At 39.6% G+C, this 22,166-nt stretch overlaps 1 protein-coding gene across 1 annotated transcript in view; it reads left to right on the top strand.

The window, feature by feature from the left end:
- Nucleotides 1-22,166, top strand: part of dapk1 (death-associated protein kinase 1) — a 76,134-nt gene that overhangs the window by 10,620 nt on the left and 43,348 nt on the right. Inside the window, exon 3 of the mRNA XM_042421238.1 lies at nucleotides 19,427-19,648. Within this exon, the coding sequence (XP_042277172.1) occupies nucleotides 19,427-19,648 (222 nt within the window). The remainder of the gene's footprint in view (nucleotides 1-19,426; nucleotides 19,649-22,166) is intronic.

Raw genomic sequence — 22,166 nt, 5'->3', positions numbered from 1 at the left:
CTTACTGATGATAGATGGACCAGTCAGTCTCTATCTCGATTCTCACACCGTCTATATCGTCATTGATATAGATCAGTGTTTGTAATATAACAAATAACAAAACAGACTTATGGGGAATAAATTAGGTCAAACTTGAAGCCACATCAAGATAACGGTTTGACTTGTAGATGAATCAGTCATATGAATGATGAATCAGCATTTTGTGTTTCCTATTAACTGAAACTATCTGTCAATCAAACAGTTACTGAAGTCAACAACCTTCTAACAGCTCAAGTAAACATCATGTTGATAGACTTGTTGTGTAGTGTCAGTACCTGTATTGAAAGATCTGAAAGTCCTTTTACAGCAGGTTTTAATCTTGTGCTTTGTGTTTTGTTTGTTGGGATGTCTTTTAGTTTACATTTGGATAACAGATTGTGCTTTTTAAAAACAGAACAGTAATTCATCTAGAAACAGGTGTAAGTCAGACTGAAAATGTAAAAAGCCTTCCTCTTCTGGAGTCTGAGTGAGCATGAAGCAGAACTAACTTGTGTGGTGTTAATAACTGTAATCGTGGACAAACAACACACAGCAGGAATGCATAAGCAGTCAAACTATCCAAACTATCAAGCTACAGTAACATTACTGTAAAGTAAAGCAGCCACGCTGGATAAACCAGATGGTTAAAACAACAAAATGTCCATTTTAAAAACTTTTAAAGAAGAGTTTTTGTTAGCTGTTTACTTTGTTGTATTTTGTCTAACAGATTATTATTTGATGCTGCACATGTCATATATATATATATATATATATATATGTATGTATCCTCTGAACTCTGATTCGTCTGTCTCATGAAAGTGACTTCAGTCTGCCTGCTAGCTTCAGCATGGAGGGTTTGTTTGTTTTGAAACCCGTGCAGCACGAGTGGGCGGTGGTTTGTTGGTCTGTGTCAATAGTAACAACCGTTTCCATGTCTCAAACAGTCTATGGTCTCAGTTTTCAAAATAAAACGAGCGCTCCTAGATACTACAACAGAAACTGGTAGGGAGCCAGTCTGAGCTAGCAGCTGTAAAGTCATGGAAAGTTTGCATAAATGCTATTTCTGAATTTGAGAGCTGGCTAAACAGAGTGTGTTTATTCACCACTACAGCCCTGATACACCTTATACAGTCTATGCAACACACATTTGAACACGGGTGAGCCTGTCGTGCTCCCGCTATCCTGCTGGTATAAGTTTCATTTGTTTTTGTTTCTTTCAGGCGAGGCGGGCCGCCCCTTCAAGGCTTTAGTAGGAGGAACACTGTCAATTCAAAAGGACCTTCATTTAAACATCCAGTCTTTCTCTAAAAAAAAAATCCTCCGATGCTTTTTGTGTTACTAATAGCAACAACAGCTTGTTTGTGTGGAATAAACAGAAGAACATTTGAGTAGTTAGTATTATCAGTGATGTGTCATAAAAATAAATAAATACAAAATCTAAAATGAAAATAATATTGGCAACAGCTGGAGGAGCAGAGCTGTGTCTGCCTGCAGGATATCAGATGTTTACGGGATGCGCTTGCATGTATACATGCGTCAGAAAATCTATGTTTGTTATGGGATGTTGAAGACAAAATATCAGAGCTGTGGTCATCTGTCAGCAGCGTGAGAGCTACAGAAAATTCATACCTGTCACTGAGAACATGCAGGCAGTCATGTGATAGATGTTCTGTTTACTACGTCCTTTCTTGGTAAATTATTAAAAAGTGCAACTGAAATTTTGTACTCACTTTACTCCATTGCTTTGTTAAAGACATTGCACATTAACCATTTGTTAAAATATGCTTTTTTCTTAACCCTTAAAGGCCTATTGCTACCTCTATCATCTCTGATAAATGAAATGTTCTTAGTGTTTTTAATGTAAGTCTACAAAAGGATAAAAAATGGTCTATTACTGGTATTTCTGGCAAATACACACAAATATGTAGTAAAAGTTTATACCTTTCATTTTTCAATCTAGAGAAAATATAAACTAGCGAGGGGAATTTTTAAGCGCCTACTTGTTTTAAGTGCAAGTGTCCTCCTGGGCTACATCAGAAACACTACTCAAACTGAAATTGGTGACTCGGAATAGCCTTTGGTGGAGAGAGTGCCTCTCAGATGAGCCCCGCATCTGCCCAAGCATCTGTCCTAAGCGAGGATTTGTTTTCTCGGTGGAAGGAGAGAGAGCCCGCCTGTACCGAAGTAAAGGCAGTTGGCCAGAGGTTAACTGAGCGAGCTTACCGCCTGAGAGCCTGCTGAGTGAGTTTTGTCTCTTTCCTGTCCTGTCTTTTGCACTCTCTTTCTCACACTTATTTTAGATTCTGTAGTCAGTTTCATTAGTCTTGTTTAAATGTCAGTAACGTTAAATTGTATTCTCATGCCAAATAAACAGACATACAGATAAAAACTTGGGAATTAGGGAAAAACAAGTCCCATCGCTTGTTTCTAGGTGGATTTTTGTTGTCATTCTGAGTTGCCTTGACTGTATTCATGCTCCCTCGGTCTGTTATGTTTGGTTTCCTAGAAGATCCTTTCCTCAAAGATCAACCTTTTGTGTTCTCCGCTGTGTTTTTTTCTGCTTTGAGATAATGAAAAGAATCGACAACAGCTTTGAAAACCGGGGTCGGTTTAATTAATGTCAACAAGGTCAGACCGGAGGCGAGGAAATACAGTTCTGTTAATCCCGTGGTCATTACGACGTATCATTAAGCGCAGTTGAATTTCATCTCCTGCCAACTCCTCGTTTTTAGAGATGGGCTCATAACAACAGGGTCACATCAGCATCTTGGCAAAACCTACAAAAGCAGTCTGTGTGCTTCCTGATTTTTCCCTGAGTCATGACGGAGTTACTCACCACGAAACCTGCTGAATGTCAGTTTCACCAGACATATAGGGGCCATGTTTTAAAGACCAAGCACAAAATAAAACAGGAGACGATAGACGGGCCAGCCGAAGCACCGGCAGTCCCCCCTTTTCACCTCCTGCCACCAGCTCCTCGGTTGTCAGAACAACAGTCTTGCACTTCTCTCGTTTTGTATGCAGAGCCTGATATCAAGTTGGCTTCTGCGTTTGTCTCTGACTTTCTCTGTCCTCCCGTTTAACTAACGAGCTTATTAGGACAGCAGACAAGTACACCGAAGCCTCTTCTTATTCTGAAGTGCCATTTGAGAAATGCCAACATGACATATCATGTTTACATCGATCACGTCCACGACCTGTCGCTCACAATCAGCTGTTCGTATAAACATTTAATCAGCCTGTACGCGACAACTCTGAGCTCTGCGACCTCACTGCTCTTTCTTTCGATATGTGTTCATATTCATCAAACGCTGCGAACCTCAGGCTCTGCATGCCAGGGAGGGTTGTGAGCTTAGGGACCGTCTGTGTCCGGTTTGCTCAGATTTGTTTCAGGGCGTCACATGAGCAGAGCCACACTGCCAAAGCAAAAGCATATTGTTGCAATATTGATGCGAGTGTCCTGACTGAACTGTCAGTCGCTTACTATCAAATGTCTCAGCTGGTTGTGATATTTTTAACTTATTCTTACTCAGATTGTCCTTGATTTAAATGCACATTTCGCCAGTTTAGTGATACCAAGTACTGATATTTGACATGGTGATAAATAAGTCCAATACCTGATCTGGTGGTTTGGATCGATACATCTCTAGTTTTGTTACTGGTCTCAAACTCTGGTATAATATCAAAATCAGTATGATATCTGTCTGGACATTGGCCATTTAGTGTTGTCCAAATATGCAAAAAGGTAACAATATGATTTTACTCAATGGTACCAATTTGCTATAACATGTGTCTCAATTAGAGACAATTACCAAGTCCTAGTCATTTATGGTTGGATTGTTCTGACATGGTATTGGTCATATATTGGTCACTGAATATTTGCATATATTATTAACTATTGTAAGCCTCAAAATCACAACCATAGAGGAGCACTGAGAGCTTCATACTTCATCAACTAATCCCATTGTTTCACATTGAATGTTTTCATCAGGCTTTGCCAATTATCTCTGCACCAAGAATTAATTCTCTCAGACAACTGTCAGAGGAGGTGACATAGTTGTCCAGATCAGTCTTTCTACCACCAACACAGAGATCCATAGAGCGTACCAGGACGATTGTATTTATGCACGTATACTGGTAAAGAATGTCTTTTAATGACTATAATAACAGTTTGGCTGTTGGATTCCGTTCAGGAGCTCTGGACAGTGAAAATGTTTGGGAGCCATGGTGACTGTAGATCATAACAAGTCTGAAGATAGTAAAGAAAACCTTTCACCTCTCCTTACCTCTACGCACAATGTATCCATTGTCTGTGCTGCCTTAAAACCCCGAAGCTGGGGGAGGTGAATGACATTCTTCTGACACGTTGAATGGCTTTTCACTGTGGCTACTAGACAAGCGCAAACACAAGCCTGCCTCTCATTCTGCTTTCTGTCAGGAATCTGTCCGTCAGTGCTGTCGCTTATAGTTTTTAAAACTGCAACTGTGTCTGAATGTGACTCCTCCCTCCCGAGTTCACGTTTGGCTGCCAGAGTGTAAAACAGCTGTGCGTTGGGAAAAAAGTCCATACACCTGCAGACAAGAGAGAAAAAGTCACAGTCACACATAATTGCATTATTTTTGACTGAGCTATTTAAACGTTTCATGTAGATATTATAAAAATCTGTTGTTTAGCTTTGGACTGATTATTTCATCTCTGTCAACCTGATCAGTTCAGTAGCTAAGCGTTAGTTTGTCGACTACCTGGTTTCACCAGTGAGAGTTTGCTACGCTTTGTTGCTTCTCATCCCCCTTTCTTTCTTTCTTTCTCATTTCCTTAGCTCTCTACTGTCAAACAAAGGCAAAAAATGCCCCAAAAATACTATATACATTGAGCTAGGGTGAGGCAATATGGGAAAACATTTTTGCTATTTTTTTTTTTTTTAATTCAGATTTTATTTTGAAAATCCCAATGAAATGCACAAGCTGCAAACCAAATATCAATTTTGATAAATAAAGTTTTTTTGGGACAGTGTGCATCATGTGATCTTGCAATACCGAGGGTGGCCACTATGCCATAAAAATGACTCTATTGGAACATCCCGACAAAAAAATCATATCTGTACGCAATCACACACACACACACACACACACACACTCTTTTAACACCAACCCAGGATTATCTACCACACTCTTCCTTCCTCTGCTTAGTCTCTGAATCCTGTTGCCATGGTTACCCTTCCGCTGTACACAATGGCATGGCGGTTGCATAATGTTTTTCTGCCGGTGCAGTTTGTGGCCCACACTAAAGATGGGTAGGCAGGGAGCACTCTGAGCCGCCCTCCCACACTTCGCTCCATGCTAATGAAAAGCTTGGCCTCCACGGGGAGTTCTCACACTGAATCATATCGGACAGCGGAGAGGCAGCATCCTTTCTGCTTCTCCGTCAGCGGTTGACCTGCAGAGACGGTGGCATTTAGGGTTCGGTGGTCTGGCCCGAATGTGGTCGGAAGCGACTGGGAAGAGATGAGTAGATTAAAACTGATGTGAAAGGCGCATGAAACCAATGAAAACCAGTCTTCTTATCCATCGGCCTCTGACTGAACTGTTGGAGTTATGTGTCTTTGCTGTGCATTAATCCATTAAAGAGCACAAGAAGGCATTTGTGTTGCATATGTGTTGTTTTGAACTCTGTTGCCTTGTGGGATGTTTGTGGCCATTAGCCATCATTGTTGAGTTTGGTTCAGACGTTGGACAAACTTTGAAGTTTTCATTTAGGAAGATACTTCAGTAGGTGACATTTTACAATATATTAAGAAAAAACTGCTTGAAAATATATTAGAACTAGTATAAAATGATTCATAATGTGTAAGAGTAAAGTAGCCAAAAACCTTTAGCAGTAATATTTAGTACCTATCAGCAGAAGAATGACAGCTTAATGGTTTAACTGGATTTTGACAACATGTAGTGTGGAATACATTGGGCCTGCAATTAACAGTTATTTTCATTATTGCTTAATCTAGCAATGGCACAATTTACACATACTGTAAACAAAGAAAAGCAGCTTGAACTTGTGTTGGACATTTTTGCTAAAAAAAAAAAAAAAATCAATTGATCAACTGAAGGCCTACTTTTCAGAGCAGAGAATGGAAACGTCACAGGGTTCGGGCAAGTAGTACCGTTTGTAATTTGTCTGCAGTATGTGGCTACTGTTCTGATTTTTATCTTCTTTGTCATTTATACTTATCACTTCCTCCACTACATAAACAGCCAACAAGTGTCAAGAGAATAGAGGAAGTAGAGGAAGTGCTCAGAGATGTATCATCTCTAGTTTTGCTGCCAGAGGAACAGACTGATGAGGTGAATCTGGACACTGAATCTGCCAAAGGACGGTTCGCAGCGTACTGAGACTTTATTCATCCCTCATGAGCCAAAGACAATTCAATTAACTAGAGAAGCAGGACTGTAATTGCAGTGACCAGGCACATTTAAAGCGACACCTCACACAAAAAATAAAGATTGTTAGTTCCCTTCCTTTCATGTGGCATGACCCAGATTCTCAATGGGGTATATTGTTGGAAAAAAAAAAAAGTCTTGTGGTTGTTCAATTGGGATGGAAAGAATTCAGATGAAAACAAAGAAGGAACTAGATATCAGAACTAAAAGCCATTGCAAAGATTTTCATGAGGAATTGGTAGGTTCAACAGAATAACTGGTAAAATATGACGCACACAGAAGCTGAGCCATTTCCCACTTTCACACACTGCTCTCTTTCTTTCACTCTCACTTTGTTTTTGCTCTCTTAAGTGCCAAGCAATTTGGCAGCAAAACAGCAAAGATGATTTTTATCCCCATGAAATATTAATCTCTGATTTTGAAAAGCAAAACCCACCATTGCACATCCAAGGTTTATCAGTAAGCATTTGTTCTTTTCATGTTATCCAAAACACTTGGCAGAAGGATGTAACGGTACACAAAATTCACAGTTTGGTACAATTTCAGTACAGCAGAAAAAAATAAAAATAAAGGTAGAAAATAACATTTTGGTCTTTTATTTTGAAAAATGTAAACATCCAACAATGGCTCATTAGCCAAAACTATCACTGAAACAGCTTAATTGTGCTGCGGTGGAAAAAGGAAAACAACCTTTCTGTTTCCTGCAGTGGGTCAGGACACCTGCTGACAACAGATTTATGGTTTAACTGTTTATAAAGCAGTTTAAACTTGCTCCACCTCCAACAGCTACAACAATAAAATGCTGTTCACACTTCAGTATTAATAATCTAATGATTTCATTTATTACTAGAAGAGTGCAGATATCTGCCACGTGTGTCTGGGGGCATGTGGGTGTTCAAGCTCCTGCTGCAACGCCACCACAACTGCCAGATGCAACCAGCGGAGATTTGCAAAGTATTTTAGTATAGTATAGTGTAAGTTTTCTTATAAAGACGTATGCAAAGTTTTTAATAAAGTGTTTTGTATAGTATAGCCTCAGTTTTCTTTAAGATGCATAAAATAGTGTAATGGTATTGTAACGGAATATCCCTGGTTCATTTAACTCTATAGCAAACGTGACAGTTCAGGACGAATACGCGTACCGTTACACCCCTACTTTTGCAGTCCTGTTCAAACCTCAAGTTCATCACCACGTCCATAAAAGCTGACGGATGCTGTGTTTTTTCTATGACAGTTTGGCAGATGAGTTTGACTGTGATGCTTCTTCTCTAAGTATGGAAACACTTAAGAGTCACGGTCATGCCCTGCAAGGTGAAAAGGCAGAACGCCAATGAACAACTAATGGAGTAGCTGGCTTCGGTTTCTCAGTGCTAATGAAAGGGGATTGTATTTATACATTTCAGTGTGTTTTAATGAACATTCATTAGTGTTTCACTTTCTCAGTGCAAGGTTTTTCTGCCAGTTTTTTTAAGTTGGAGTATATTTGATATTTTTAACATAGTTCTGGATGTGTAAAAACCTTTCGACACCATTTCATTTCTTCATAACATTTTTACTGTTTTCTATGCTCTCTGTCTTTTCCCAATAAGCAGGAGTGAGGTTGCTAATTTTCTTTTCTATTTTAACCACACACACTGACACTAGCTGCTGTTCTGCAAACTTAGTTAGAGTGGGAACATTCAAGCACTTTATCCTGATCAGCAGATTTACAAACAGGAATCTAAATGGAAAAAATATTATATCTTAATAAAGTAACATATTAACAGTCCTAGAGCGAAAATTACAACAGCGTGGTTCAAAATCTCCACCATGATGCCATCACTCTCGGACATCTTTGTCAGACCGCAAGGAATGCTGGGTAATGTAGGTCCACCTCTCTACGCCAAAACACTGACGAAAAGTTGAAACTGAAAAAAAACTGACAACGTAATTTAAAAAAAAAACCTGTCACTGAAAAAAGACGTGAAGAAAAAAATCTGAAGATTGATATTGAAAAACATGATTCAAAAAATATCAAAATAAAATAAGATTGTAATTTTTTTTTAATGGCTGTGTTTTATTTTTCAGTGCAACTTTTTTCAATACAAGTGTTTGAATGCCAGTGTTTCCTTTTTCAGTTCAGGTTTTATTTTTTATATTACATTTATATTATATCTGCTTCCAAATTTTATTTTCAATGCCAAAATATAACCGTCACTCTCCCTTCTGGTCCCATAATACTGATATTAATGCTTGAGAGTTTAAATAATCCAATAATACTATATATACAGTGTATTCCACTCACTTAGCCAGGGGTTACTGTGTGACGATTTGGTTTGTATAGAGATGTCAAGCCTGCCACTCGTTACCACCAGGCTGACATGGTGATGACTGATCCCATCAGCCAATCATCGAGCTGCATAAAAGCTGCTTTGTCACAAAGCTGCCGGGGATGGAGACTCATGCCAGAACACAGTGCCTCACTTTTATCAGATGGCTTGTGATAGCCAACCTGAAATGTAGACCTGTATTTAATGACATCAAATCCCTTTCACTGCACCATCTCTAGAAAGTATGTCAGTCCATAGAGCGGATTTAATAGGCAGATGTGAGGCAGCAGTGTAGATTAGGTATTTGCTGAGGTTATCGTAGGGATAACACTCAGTGTACACCGGGATGCAAAAAATGGCACCGCTAGCTAAAGACAATTGAGCAGATGCTAATAATAGTATAATAAATAAATAATAATCTAATACTATTTTAGTACTATTGGTGGTAGGTCTTCAAAAACACTTGAGAAACATAAAATTTACTTTGCTCTTGTGCCTTTATTCATTGTCTGGTACGCTTGTTACTAGGCAGCATTAACCAAAATGAACAAAATACAAAAAAATGGAACAAAGCAAGCTTCCTCTGCGGTTCACGCCAAAGGAAACCAAAGTGTCGGTGTGATCACACCCATTGTGTTTCCCCGCGTGTGTGTGTCATCCTTCATCAGTCCGTATGCATCAGTATCAGATCTGACAGGGACTTGTGTGCGTGGTGAGCGCCTTCCTGAAGCTCCGCTAGCCCGCCTGCTATTGTACTTAACACGTTTCAGCTTTTCAGCACCCTCTCCTATTTCACAGTAGTAGTACACAGAGCCGATCAATAGCTGGCTCACAGTAGTGGAAGGAGATGATATGCCAAGTAGAACTGGCCAGTGCAGCACAAAGACAATGTTTCCTATTCTTGAAAGTTACATCAAATAAAGACCTTGAATACGCTGCTCAGTTTAGGAATTGCGTTGTGTTATTCTGATGATCGTTAAAGTCATTAAGGAAAAATGTTCTACTTATTTTGTTTAATATCTTTGTTAATTGAATATCGTTGGGTTATGGATGTCAGGTCTCTGGTATCTTGTGGTTGTCATTTTTCACTATTTTGTCACATTGTATAGACTAAATTGATTAATAAACAGAATAATCTTTCATGAAAATAATGATTAGAACAAAAGGAAGATATGCTACTATAAGGATAACAAGGTCATGCAGTGGATTTGCTCAATATACTGGAGGCTCAGTAGTTGTTGTGACAACAGGCTGAAGTTAAACCCATCACTAATAGAAGCATAGATAAATTGAAAGGGAAAGGTGATGGGTCAGATACTGCTCTGAAAAGAGCTTGAAACATGTGTTTAATGCCATCATCTTTACATGTATATATAGCGCAGTGTTAATAACATGTTGCACTGTGCTGACAACCTGTTGCTAGTAGGGCTTTTTTTATTCTCTTATCCTTTGTTGTGTTTGATGGGTGTAAGGATGTTATGGAACACAATGCATTATACCCCCGTGACCGTAGGCTCTATAGAAAAGACTGTAATGTATAGATGGATTATGGCAGGATTGAGGCCAAAGATTAGAGGGATGAATATCTCACTTTCCTTTTCCAGCCCGTTGTCCTTGTAGGAATTATTTTGATATTCGATTTTTTTTTTTTTTTTTTTTTTTTGCAGTAAATGATTTACATTTAATACCGTCCAGACCCGGCATAAGCCCGGTCTTAGAGAAAGGCTTGGTCATGCACTGTCTGGCTGGAAGAAAAAAAAAACGCTTCTATTGGTAAAACACCAGGGTTTATTTTCTGCATTTGATGCATAATCCCTGCAACTGAGATTTTTAGAGCCAGCAGGAGCACATGCTGAAATCTTCTCTCCAGCCGGGGAAAATAGAGATTCTCCAAGCAGGTAGTTGTCTGTGTGTGTGTGTGTGTGTGTCTGAGAAAAAGAAGCAGTACGTGTGTCATCTTAAGCTGCTGTCAGCCCAAGCTGTGCCAGACACCCCGCGTCGACGACTTCAGCTTCAGACTGAGCTTGTTATCACCTCACTCTCACAGAGGAAGCTGCCTTTTTCAACACAACCTCGTGTCTACTTATTAAAGCTAAAACTATTTGATCATTTCGTGTTAATTACGACATATGTTTTGACTGATCGGTGAATTACATCACAGCGCACCGATAGAAAAATAAGACAGTTCCTTTCAGTGACTTTTTGTCTCGGCTCGAGTAGTAACACTTTTCATTTAGTGGCATCAGAGCCATAATGTCATAATGTCTGATACCCATGTAGGTCAGTTGCACCACAGAGCGTCTGTCAGATTTGATGAAACTGTAGTATAACCAGTTACTTCCTGCTATCTACTCGAGAGGTGATAATCAGTGAAGTGACCCTGATGTAGTCAGCAAGTCTTTCCTCATTACTTGAGTGTTAAAGGAAATGATAAGCCACTGTAAAAAAATAAAAAAAATAAAAAAAGTGTGGTTATAAATCAGTTCTTTATGAATTAATAGCCATTTAAATTGATGATGAACATTACAGCAGTGCACGTGATTCATTGTTTTACTGTGAGTCTTGGCACATGTATTTTGTTATTGTGAATGCCTTTTTTTTTATTTTTTTTATTGTTAAATCACCGTCCAGTTTATCATTGGTCGCTAAATGTAGGTTATTTTCCTAATCTCTATCTTTTATCTTGAAGTCAGCAGTTATAACACACTATAAAAGAGCTGCAGCAGCTTCTGCTTCTGGGTGTGTACGAGTTCACACCATAAAAATACTTAAAAATCATAAATGTACTCTAAGTATAGAAATGCATAAGTAGTAATATAGAAACCATCTACAGCTCCTTGCTCTGTTCAGACTGATTTATTTACTGCACATTACACACTGTCATCAAACATATTCCTCACCATACCCCACTCCCCACTTCACTGACTTTTGTTTACAAGGCCTTTCTGTCTCTCATTACCGCTGTACATTGATCATTCCATCGCTGCCTCATTTTGACAAGGCCAGACTCCCAGTCAGAGCAGAAAGCTCTAACTAAGATCAACCGGTCATCCGGGCGAGACCGCACTGATTTGACAGCTCACTAGTGTCCGCTGGTCGGTTTTCTTACAGAGCGGACTTACAACGCATGGCATCTCTTCGGTTTAAAGCCGTCTTGTTTGTTGCTTTTCATGAAAGTGAAACCTGCTAGAAGACCTTACCGTACCATGCCAAAGCTGCTCTCTCTAATCTTTACTTATATTTAATTCCTACTACATCAACAGGACAAGATGTTTTTACCTCAGCCAGATTTTCTGAGGGAAGCATCAAATATGAAAAGTCAGACAACATGTTTTATGAGGAATAAAATATTGCACTACCTACAGTGGCATATTACTGAACTGTGCTGCTGAAAGATGAGTTGTATCACATTAAGGCTGCAACCTGGACCTAATCAATGAATCTGCCAGTTATTATCTCGATGAATCAGTGAATTTTTGGTCTATAAAACATCAGAAAACAGTGAAAAACGTGCATCAAAATATCCTTAAGCCCGAGATCTTCAGGCTTATGTTCAACCGACGGTCCGAAACCCAACGACACTATTACATAAGACAAATAAAAGCAGCAAATCATAATTATAATCATAATTGAGAAGCTGGAGCTGGGAAATTTTGGCATTTGTGCCTTGAAAAACCATCATCAAAAAAGCTGCCAATGAATTTTCTGTTGATTGAACTAAATGATTAATCGACACATCAGTTCAGCTCTACATTGCATTACATTCATTCAACAGATGCTTCTCTTCCAAACATCTTGCAGTAAGTATTTTGCAGCAGCGTTTGATTTAATATCTGCAGCGTGAGCAAGTCTCTAAAGGAGGTTCCAGCACGGTGCTTTTAATACTGAGGCCTGTCTTCAACTACAGCTTTAAATCAACACTTCAGCAGAAATAAAAATCAAATTTGCTGTGTTCGCACAGGCTGAACAGATGCTCTTAACTCGGGCCTCCATGCGGCTGTTTGCATGTAAATCGACCGAGAGCAGGTCTGTTTTTAAGAAGCAGCTGAAGGAGGGTCAGTTACTTTGTACTTTTGTATACGCAACCGCCTTTCCGTGTGTGTACATTCAACAGGCAGGTTGGCGTCTCGTTAACCTGAGGTAACATCTGAGCTGTTATTGTCACCCAGATCTACAACGTGAAGGGAAAAAGAGAAACACGCAGCAATAAATCTGTTAACTGCCGCAGTATCTTTCCAGAGATAAACACTCTCCAGCCAGCGGTGTTAAGTAACGCGAGGCAGCCTCTCACACACACACACACACACAGGCAGCTCCGATAGACACAAACAAACCTCTCCTCTGCTTTCCCAACCTGCTCTCCCTTCCTATCCTATCATCTCCTCCCCTCCAGTTGCTTTATAGAAACAAGTAGGCCAAAAGCTTTGGAAGCCTTGTCTTTTGCTTTACGCACAACAAAGGGGACTGAGCAATTTGATACCACAGACTATCTGGGGTTTTTTGCACTAAACAGGCTCGAGAGCTGCTCTTGAAAAACAGTCCCGTGTTTGTCAGTGATTCCCAGGAAGGGTTTTTTTTTTCTTCACGGCCCGCTCGTTATTTTCTGCTCCAACCTTGCGCTTATTCAGCAGCATTCGTGCAAGTCACTGCTCTCCCTGAACATCCCCAGAGGATGAGAGGGATTTCCCAGATAGCCTCTACTAGTAAGTAAACATAAAGGGGATGGGGGTCTATCCTGCAGCAAGGAGAATCCACCACATTAACATTGACTCCTGTTAACGTAGCTCTTAGCATCCTACATTTTAAAGGGTAAGTCTCAGCTCCCAGGAAGTGAAACTCATCCAGGGAAAGGGTGTTTAATTTTCAAAGCAGCTTTTGGAGTTCCACCACCTCACTAAGGACAGAGAGCTCATTTGAACCGCTGCCATTTTCCCCTTGTTTGTATGTGTGTGCAGCTGGTGTTGTTAACTAAGGGTGGGCTCTCTTTCCTCTCTCTTTATGTGAGTACAGTGGGAAAGCTTTGGAAATAAAAGCAGTGCAGAGGTGCGGTTCGCTTTCCGCATACCCTAAAACTATCACTAAAAACAGGCAGTTGTTTTCTCGATGCATCTTTTAGCTGTTATCGTTGTTATGTTTGCGTAATATCCATTTTTAAACGGATGACTGGAAATTTCTTGTTGCACCGGGTGACGTGTTGTTTAGCTATGAAGAGTACAGGCACTGTAGCAAAGCAAACAAAGTTTATTTATATAGCTTCTTTCACAGACAGCAGTCACAAAGTGCTTCGCAGTCAAAGAAAATAAAATCAAATACAATCAAAATAAATAAAAACAAAGACACCAGATAGAATATACAAGTAGTTTATGTAGAAATGGCTCCGCAGTGGTGCCTGCTGTACACAGAACTACTCTGCAGAGATTCATGATTATAGTTATTAGTCTTTGGTGCAATTTCTAAACAAACTAACATGCTCAGACCCTGAGGGAACAACACTGTGGCTCACTGACATGTTTTAATAGTTTTTGGACAACTCTGGTGGTCTGCGGCACAGCAGCACATATTTTTCATATTTTTTCAACCATAACATATGTTGACAAATGATTATTCACTAGTCTGTTGAGGCTGATAGCGTCAACAACGTTTCTGCAGTTGTAAATATATTATCTTGCAGAACCTGATGCCTTAAAGGGACCCTGTGGAGTTCTTGACCTCTGGTAGAGCTATGGAGCATTTTTTTTTTTTTAAGAGTATGTCCTCTTTTTCTTTGTCTTCTGCACACACACAGTCCTGTCAATGGTTTCACACTCTACAGGTTGTAGTAAGCAATATGCTAACAGAGGCATTAAAGAAGAAGAGTACTTGCATGTAAACATGGATGTATACAATGCAGGTGTCAAACCTTGAAGAAAAAATGGCTTTGCAAAGGTTTTATAAAGAAGCAAATTCATCCATCCCGTTTCTTAGACCTCAAGGATACACATAAAGTGCTTTGGGGATTAACAATGAATGTAAACAAACCTTTTTTACAAGAAAACTTTAATCTACAGTCATTCACTATTCAAGGTATTTTCCTTCACTTCCCTTATTACAACTCAAGTTTCCCTTCTCTGTGTAGCTCAGTCAAAACAAGAATTATTAACATCAGTACATAAGTTGTTAAGCACTGTAAAAAACCTAATCACACATCAATAGTTCTATAATCAGTCATACCCTTAAAAATAGATGATATGACCTTTGGAAATTCACAGAACTCTTTACTGATATTGAGGTATAGTCGTACTGAACAGTGAACTTTTCAGTGTTTGTATTCACAAGGCTTCACTTGCCTATTTAACTGTCAGGCAGCATAAGAGCTCTTACAAAATATCACACATAATATTTTCAAGTGTCTGAATCAGTTCTCTTTTTGTGTGTGTGTGTGTGTGTGTGCAAAGGACTTTTTTGTGTGTGTGCTGAACATTAGAGTCCAACAGTTGTACATTTCTCACCCATGATTGCTTTTTACTGTTCTTCAACATACTTTCCCTCATCGAGCCCTCCTGCAGAAGACGCCACCACCTTTAGATGTAGTTTAATCCAGAGAAAACACTGCTACATGTATGTTTTTTTTATGGATAAGCTCATTCACTGGACAAGTTAAGCAAACAGTAACATTTCGAGAGTCACATGATGTTTTCAAAAAGTGCACAGATGGTGTATAATCAAGAACAGGAAATCAGCTGTGTTTTCCTTTCTCATCCTCAGCAGTATTTTCACACCGAGTCCCACACAGCTTTACAGATTAGACTTTTCCTCTGCGTGAGCTTACAGCAGTGGAAAATTTGACAGCATATGAATAAGTTGAAAAATATCGAATGGTTTGTTGTTGTTACTGTTGGCATTTAAGTTTCATCAGGTGCCAATTTCCTACTTTTCCAGTTTCAGCGGTTTGTCATATGATGTTACGTAATTTGTTTTGTATCTGCTGAACTTGCAAAATACTTTATGTTTATAAAAAAAAAGGGCAAAGTTTTTATTGGCCAAAAATATGAACCACTGCAAATACACAGTACTCACAGTACTTTTTTAAAGCTCATAGCCCAAACATATAATCATCAGCCATCATCTTCATCTCTCTCATCAACTTTTACAGCTGCGCATTTGTAGCTAAAGCGATGATAACATCCAGTGTATTGTGACTTCATCCAGCCAGGTGTGTGTGTGTCTGTACCAGGTGTTCATTCATTTAAATACAGATTATGGAGTCGTGTGTGTGTGTGTGTGTGTGTGTGTGTGTATTAAATTACATGTACACAGTGCGACCGACGGCTCTCTAAGGCCTTGCTGTCAATTTGTCTGGAAGAAACAGATCAAATCCTATTCTATCCGCACGGAGGTGGGAACCACAATACGGTGAGGTCAGACTGAATGGGGGTGGAAGTGTCATTAGCATGAGAAAGCCTTCGTCCTCAGCTCTGTCTTCTCTCCACTATTGTCCGCTCCGTGTCTCCGGCTCGGTCGCAGGACGAGTCGCTTCCTTAAAGAGCCGTCGTTCCGTTTAGCGAGTAGTTCAGCTCCAAATTTATGACTGTCAGAATTATGTGGTTTATCATGATATCAATGTAGAATATATCCAGAGCTGTAACATCGGCTTCATCAAGTAAGAATTATTGTTTGCCTTGTTTAGACATATCAGTGACATCAGCATCCCTGGTTCATTATTGAGTTTAACGTCAGTGATTTTAGTCAATAAAATTAAAATGTTGTAAAATAACCATGACTTATCAGCTTATAATAACATCTTCAGATTGCTTTTCATGTCTGACCAACAGTCCAAACCCCAAAGGTATTAGATTAACAACAATATAAAACAGAAAAGAAGCAAATCCTCTCATGGGAGAAGCTGGAAGCAATGAATGTTTTATATTTTTCTTAAATTAACTAAGTAAACTAGACTAATGATTTCAGCTTTGTTAGAAACATAAAAGTAAATGATCATATACAGTTAGAGGCAATTAAATCAAGCTTTGCCCTGATGATAAGTCTGAGTACCCGATTACCATGTTTGTGGAAAGGGATCAAAGACATTTAATATTCAGATCTTTTTATTGTTTTAGCAGAAAACTTCTCGATTCGTTCACATTAATGCGGTCTTGACCTCAGACTCCACCGATCAGCCCGAGAGACGGGCTACAGTCCAGAGTCAGAACGAGGTGACGTTTTTGTTAGTGATACATCCCAAGGGAGTTTGCTGTTGCCTTATTTCTTTTAAAGCCTCTCTGCAGCTGGCAGTGTTGTAGTTTGGATCCTGCATTTTACTCATTAAATATCGGAAGACACATTGTAGAGAGAGTATTAGAGCGGGAGACATATAGCTAAATTACTAAACTGCTTCCTGACAACTGTGCTCTCTAGTCTTGGCAGGACTGTGGGAGTCAGATGACAGCACAGGGCCCTCTCTCTTTATTGTGGCCAAGGCAGAGGGAGTTTTTGCCAGATAGCTTCCTCTCTGTTCCGTAAATGTGCGTGAAAATCTGGCCATGGAAACCTTAAAAAAAATTAGACAGAATGTGGCACTCTCTCTCTCTCTCTCTCGTTTTCCTCCTTTCTCTCACCCCCTTACTCCCTTGTTCTCTTCCTCCCTCCGTGGTTGTTTGGTACACTAAGTGCTTCATGATTGCCAGGGCCGGGAGGAGGCACAATCGGCGGAGGCGTCAACAGCCCTCAGCCAAGTGTCCTTGCTATCCCCTCCGAGTGGTTTTTCTGGCGGTACTTGGGTAGAGTGACAGTGCAGTCAGCGTTATCCAGTCAGATAGCAGCATACAACAACATCAACGCCGCACGGCAACATGATGGTGGAATTTCCATAACAGCTCCCGTGTCGTTCATAGATAGACCTATTTGTCACACTTAAATGTCACGCAGTCTCACCACCACATTTGGATTGGCTAAACAGTAAAAGTGCTTGTGTGTGCACTTCAGCAATCACGCTGCTCGCACATAGTTTTTTTTTTTAATTCCACTTATCTAAGGCCATCTCTGCTGCAGCCTGTTAACACTGTAGAATATATAACATCTGGGCAGGTGTGAGAGTTGCCACGTACGACTCGGAGCTTAGAGCTTTCTTAAAAAAATAAAATGTTTTGTTGTGGGAACCAAATCATAGATTTAGACATTTGTTGGTAAGAGTGAGTTTATCTCAGCAGGGAACATTTTGCCATATTGCTGCTCCATGCACAAACACGGAGGCTGGCTGCAGTTCATAAGGCATCAAACCTCAGTGGGGTCTTTTTGTTGCAACATTAAACTAGGATTGTTTTTTTAGTCACGTTTTTTTTTCAACACAAGCATGGACATCAATTCAAGATGGCCGCCAAAAGAACCCCCATGACCCATGACCTTGGCAAAAAATTTTAACTAGACACCATTATGGTCCTAAAAAGAAAAAACTGGTTACCAAAAAATGTCATGCGGGTACATGGGAACCTATTCCTACTGCTTGACTATCAAGTCTCCAAAAAAAAAAGCCCCACTCAGTTTCCCAAGTTCAAATCTTAAAATTGGAAAAACCCAAGGATGTTTAGTTTACTATGATAAAGGATACAGAAAACCAGGAATTTGAAAAGCTAGCAGCAGTGAATTTATGGTATTTTTCTCTGAAGTTGGCTTAAAATGATGACTTAAATGATTAGAATTCTTGCAGATTGATTACTTCTTGCAGATTAAATACTTAATCAACTAATTGATACAGCTTCCTAGTTCCTAGGTTTTATCTAGAAAAGTATGAATAAATTTTGCTTTTTCAGATCATAGAAATCATATATATTTTACACACAACTTGCTAAAATGTTTTAAATCACATTTGCAGCTGAAGATTAATCCTCAGTTATAAACGCAGGTACTTTTGCAGCCAATACATAATATAATCCATAATACTGAAACACAACCATAATCCCTCAGTTCTGCCCAACATATAAGCTTCTCCAGAAGTACAAGAGTTTGAACTGTGTAGACAAACTCTGATGTCATCCCTGTCTGAAAGTTGAATACTTTTAACAAACTGCTTTACCGTAATAAATGATTGATTCCGTTTTTACCCAGCTTTGGTTCCTAACTTTATGTAATCTGTGTACTCTAAGACTAATTTGTATAACTTTATCGTGGTAAATGGTGCATTTTATCAGTGATGGTCTATGCTGCCCTACAAAACGGCTCCATACAGTAGATGTGTGTGTGTGTGTGTGGAGAGATCAGATTACTGCTTGGATGTTTTGTCAGCTGTGTTGATATTATGCTGAGCTGTGAATCTTATCAGTGTGTCGGCTGACAGCGAGGGCTGCGCTGCCCGTCTATAATTTACACACTGTTGTCAAACTGATTATGAGGGGTTGCAGAGAGCGAAGGCAGGTGTTTTTTTAGTATTTCATAGGGATGCACAGATACTCTTTGTTTCTCTCCACCGCAGATACACATTTAGAGTTCTGACTCTGCTCAGCTCTCCCGCTGTAAATTAGAGATATGCAGGTGGAACAAAGAAAAAAAGAAAGATGATAAAACCCTGATGTTTATGATAGTAATCACTGTTTACACACTGTAGGGTTTTAACCTGAAAGTATCACTCAGTACTAATATCTCAGCACTAGATGCACCTCTGACGCTCTTCTTCCCTTTCCCCCCCTCGGCAGCGGTCAGTTCGCGGTGGTCAGAAGATGTCGGCACAGGATCACAGGCGTGGAGTACGCCGCCAAGTTCATCAAGAAGCGGCGCAGCAAGTCCAGTCGACGAGGGGTGACGAGGGAAGACATCGAGCGCGAGGTGAACATCCTGAAGGAAATCCAGCACCCCAACATCATCACGCTGCACGAAGTCTTCGAGAACAAGGCCGAGGTCATCCTGATCCTGGAGCTGTGAGTCTGTCTGCGTCTTCTTCTCTCACTTTTATTTACTCCAGACTTTTTACATAACCTTATTTAGGATCAATGATATGTTCTGCCTGTATGGAGAGAGATATACATTGAAATAGTGGAGAATAATCCAGCAATTTGTAATTATTACAGTCTTGAAAGTATGAAATTTCAAAATAAACATACAGTATACAAGCATCTTATAAAAAAAGTCTGTCATAGACTGTCAAGAAAACAGTTCAGATCCACATTAAATTAACTAAAGTAATGGTGACAGGTCCTTGTAGTGACCAGTATTCTGACTGTATTAGAGATAGATGATAAACTGTGACTGTAGCTGTAACTTCTCAGCAGTGATAAGTGGCACAGGGCCACTTTTTATTCACCAGTCAGACTAGTTTGAGCAGGTTACATGGAACTAACACAAAACACTGCAAGATTATGTATGTTTACATAACAAGTATTCGGCTTACACGCTTAGTCAGAACAAATGAGCTTAAAAAGAGAGCGTACACCTCAGTTACTAGGTCACCTTAAAGCCAGCAGTAACGAGCGCGACGTTCACATCTGCAGCCGTCTGACAACATTCCTGACCAGTGATCTCATACCATAGAATCGCATGGAAGAAATAACAATCACAAAACCAGGCACACGGTACAACGCGTGTGTGAATAATAAGTCTGTGGCTCATTTCCAGCTCAACTGGTAGAGCAGGTCACTACACTACACATGGCTAAAGATAATAATTACTATATTTTTGATTAATAGACTTGATTAATTTGTTTACATAAAGATTTTTAAAATCAGGATAATGAAGACTGAATCGACTTTAAAGTAATACCATTAGCTTTGCTCAGACAAATACAAAATTAGTTTCATTTAACTTTATTATTCAGTTTGAATGATGTTTTAGACAAAATAGAATTGAAATTTAGTTTAAAGTTCATGCTAAAGTAAGCTGTCAGTAATCAGAGCATGGTGCACATCTACTGTATGAACTTAATTTTATTTTTTTCCTCTTGTTCCAAGAGACATCAACGTGAACCCGTCCTTCTCCTGATGGGGCTAATGCACCACTTGATGGACTCTTAAATTGAGTTTCAATAGGAAAGCTGTCCTATAACTCACTGTGTCCCCTGAAATATGTCTTTTTGAATAGGCTATTGAGGTTGCACCCTGGTAGTCTACTGGTCAAGACCCATATCATGCAAATGTGATGTCTGCAGTTCAGTTCCAGCAGCAGACCTTTATTGCATGTCATTCCCAGTCTGTAAAGAAATAGGTTATTAAGTTGCATAGTCATGCTGAAGTATCTTCAATGCCCAGTTTAAATAGTTGTACACCCCCGTAGTTCACAGATTGGTCGAGCTTCCAGCTGAAGGCTCAATATCTGTTGAAAACTGAGCTCACAAGATGTGACTGGATTCTGTTAGAAAACAGAAATGACCCAGTGTTTCAACAACCTCCCCAGTCTAACCATAGTATACAGTACATTTGCTTTGCAATAATACATACTTGATGTATACTTCAGTACTGTCCAAGGCAGCCATAACAAGAACAGGTAAAGTTTTAGTGGAGTTGTGTGTCATTGGACTGCTAGCGAGCATGTTAATGAAACAACTAACCAAATATCTCAGGATTATTGGTAACAGCAGATGAACAGGTTTGAACATTAACCTACAGTGTTACCTGTAAAAAATCCATGAATTTCCAGTTGATCAAGATTATAACATGTAAATCTTGCTGCTACGTGGATCTATGTAAATGAATGTAGTTTTACACAGTTGCTGAAGAGCAGGAAGTTTTCATTGTCGTGTAAAGCCACTGCTGAAATTAATTCATGTGAATTATTTGGGAAGATCTATTGATATTCTTTACCTTTGAGCTAATCAAATCAATTTGTGTTTGTATGGGCATCGCTAGCCCAGAGGATGAAGAAGTGGGCCTGAGACTTAGACGGTTACTGATTCAGTGTGTGCACATATTTTGAGCTAAGCCCAATTACTGCTTTAAGCTAGGTGTTATAACCACTAGCTGCTGGAAAGCGTATGCTGAGCCAGTAAAGGTCAGCTGAGACATTGTCTTCATCTCATAAAAGCCATGAAATGTTTTGCATGTTATTCTGCAAGTTATTTGATAATTTATGGACTTCTGTCACTGTTTTTAATGTCAGGTTTGGCCTGAACTGTTTTCTTTATACCTTGACCAGGATTGTAGAAGTTGCTCGTGATTGGATGGTCAATGATGAATACAACAGCTGTGGAAGTTTGCTTTGGTGGTCTTGGTTTGTAATGCTGTATTTCCAGGGAGGATCGGGTTAGGGGCTGAGGTGTTCAGGCTCAGACAGCTCACTTGGGAGGGTCATCGGTGATGCGTCTCACCCAATCAGCCCGACCCCCCCAAAGTTTATATAAAGACCGATCCATTAGCTCTCCCTCACTTCCAGCTGGTATCCGTCCTGTATGTTGTTTGGCTCATTTAACACCTCCACAGCACATACTGTATCTCACACTCCCGAGCT

Source organism: Thunnus maccoyii, chromosome 9, assembly GCF_910596095.1.
Source record: "Thunnus maccoyii chromosome 9, fThuMac1.1, whole genome shotgun sequence".
NCBI lineage: Eukaryota > Metazoa > Chordata > Actinopteri > Scombriformes > Scombridae > Thunnus > Thunnus maccoyii.
The sequence above is the reverse complement of the archived record's forward strand: the minus strand, read 5'-3'. Positions and strand labels throughout refer to the sequence as shown.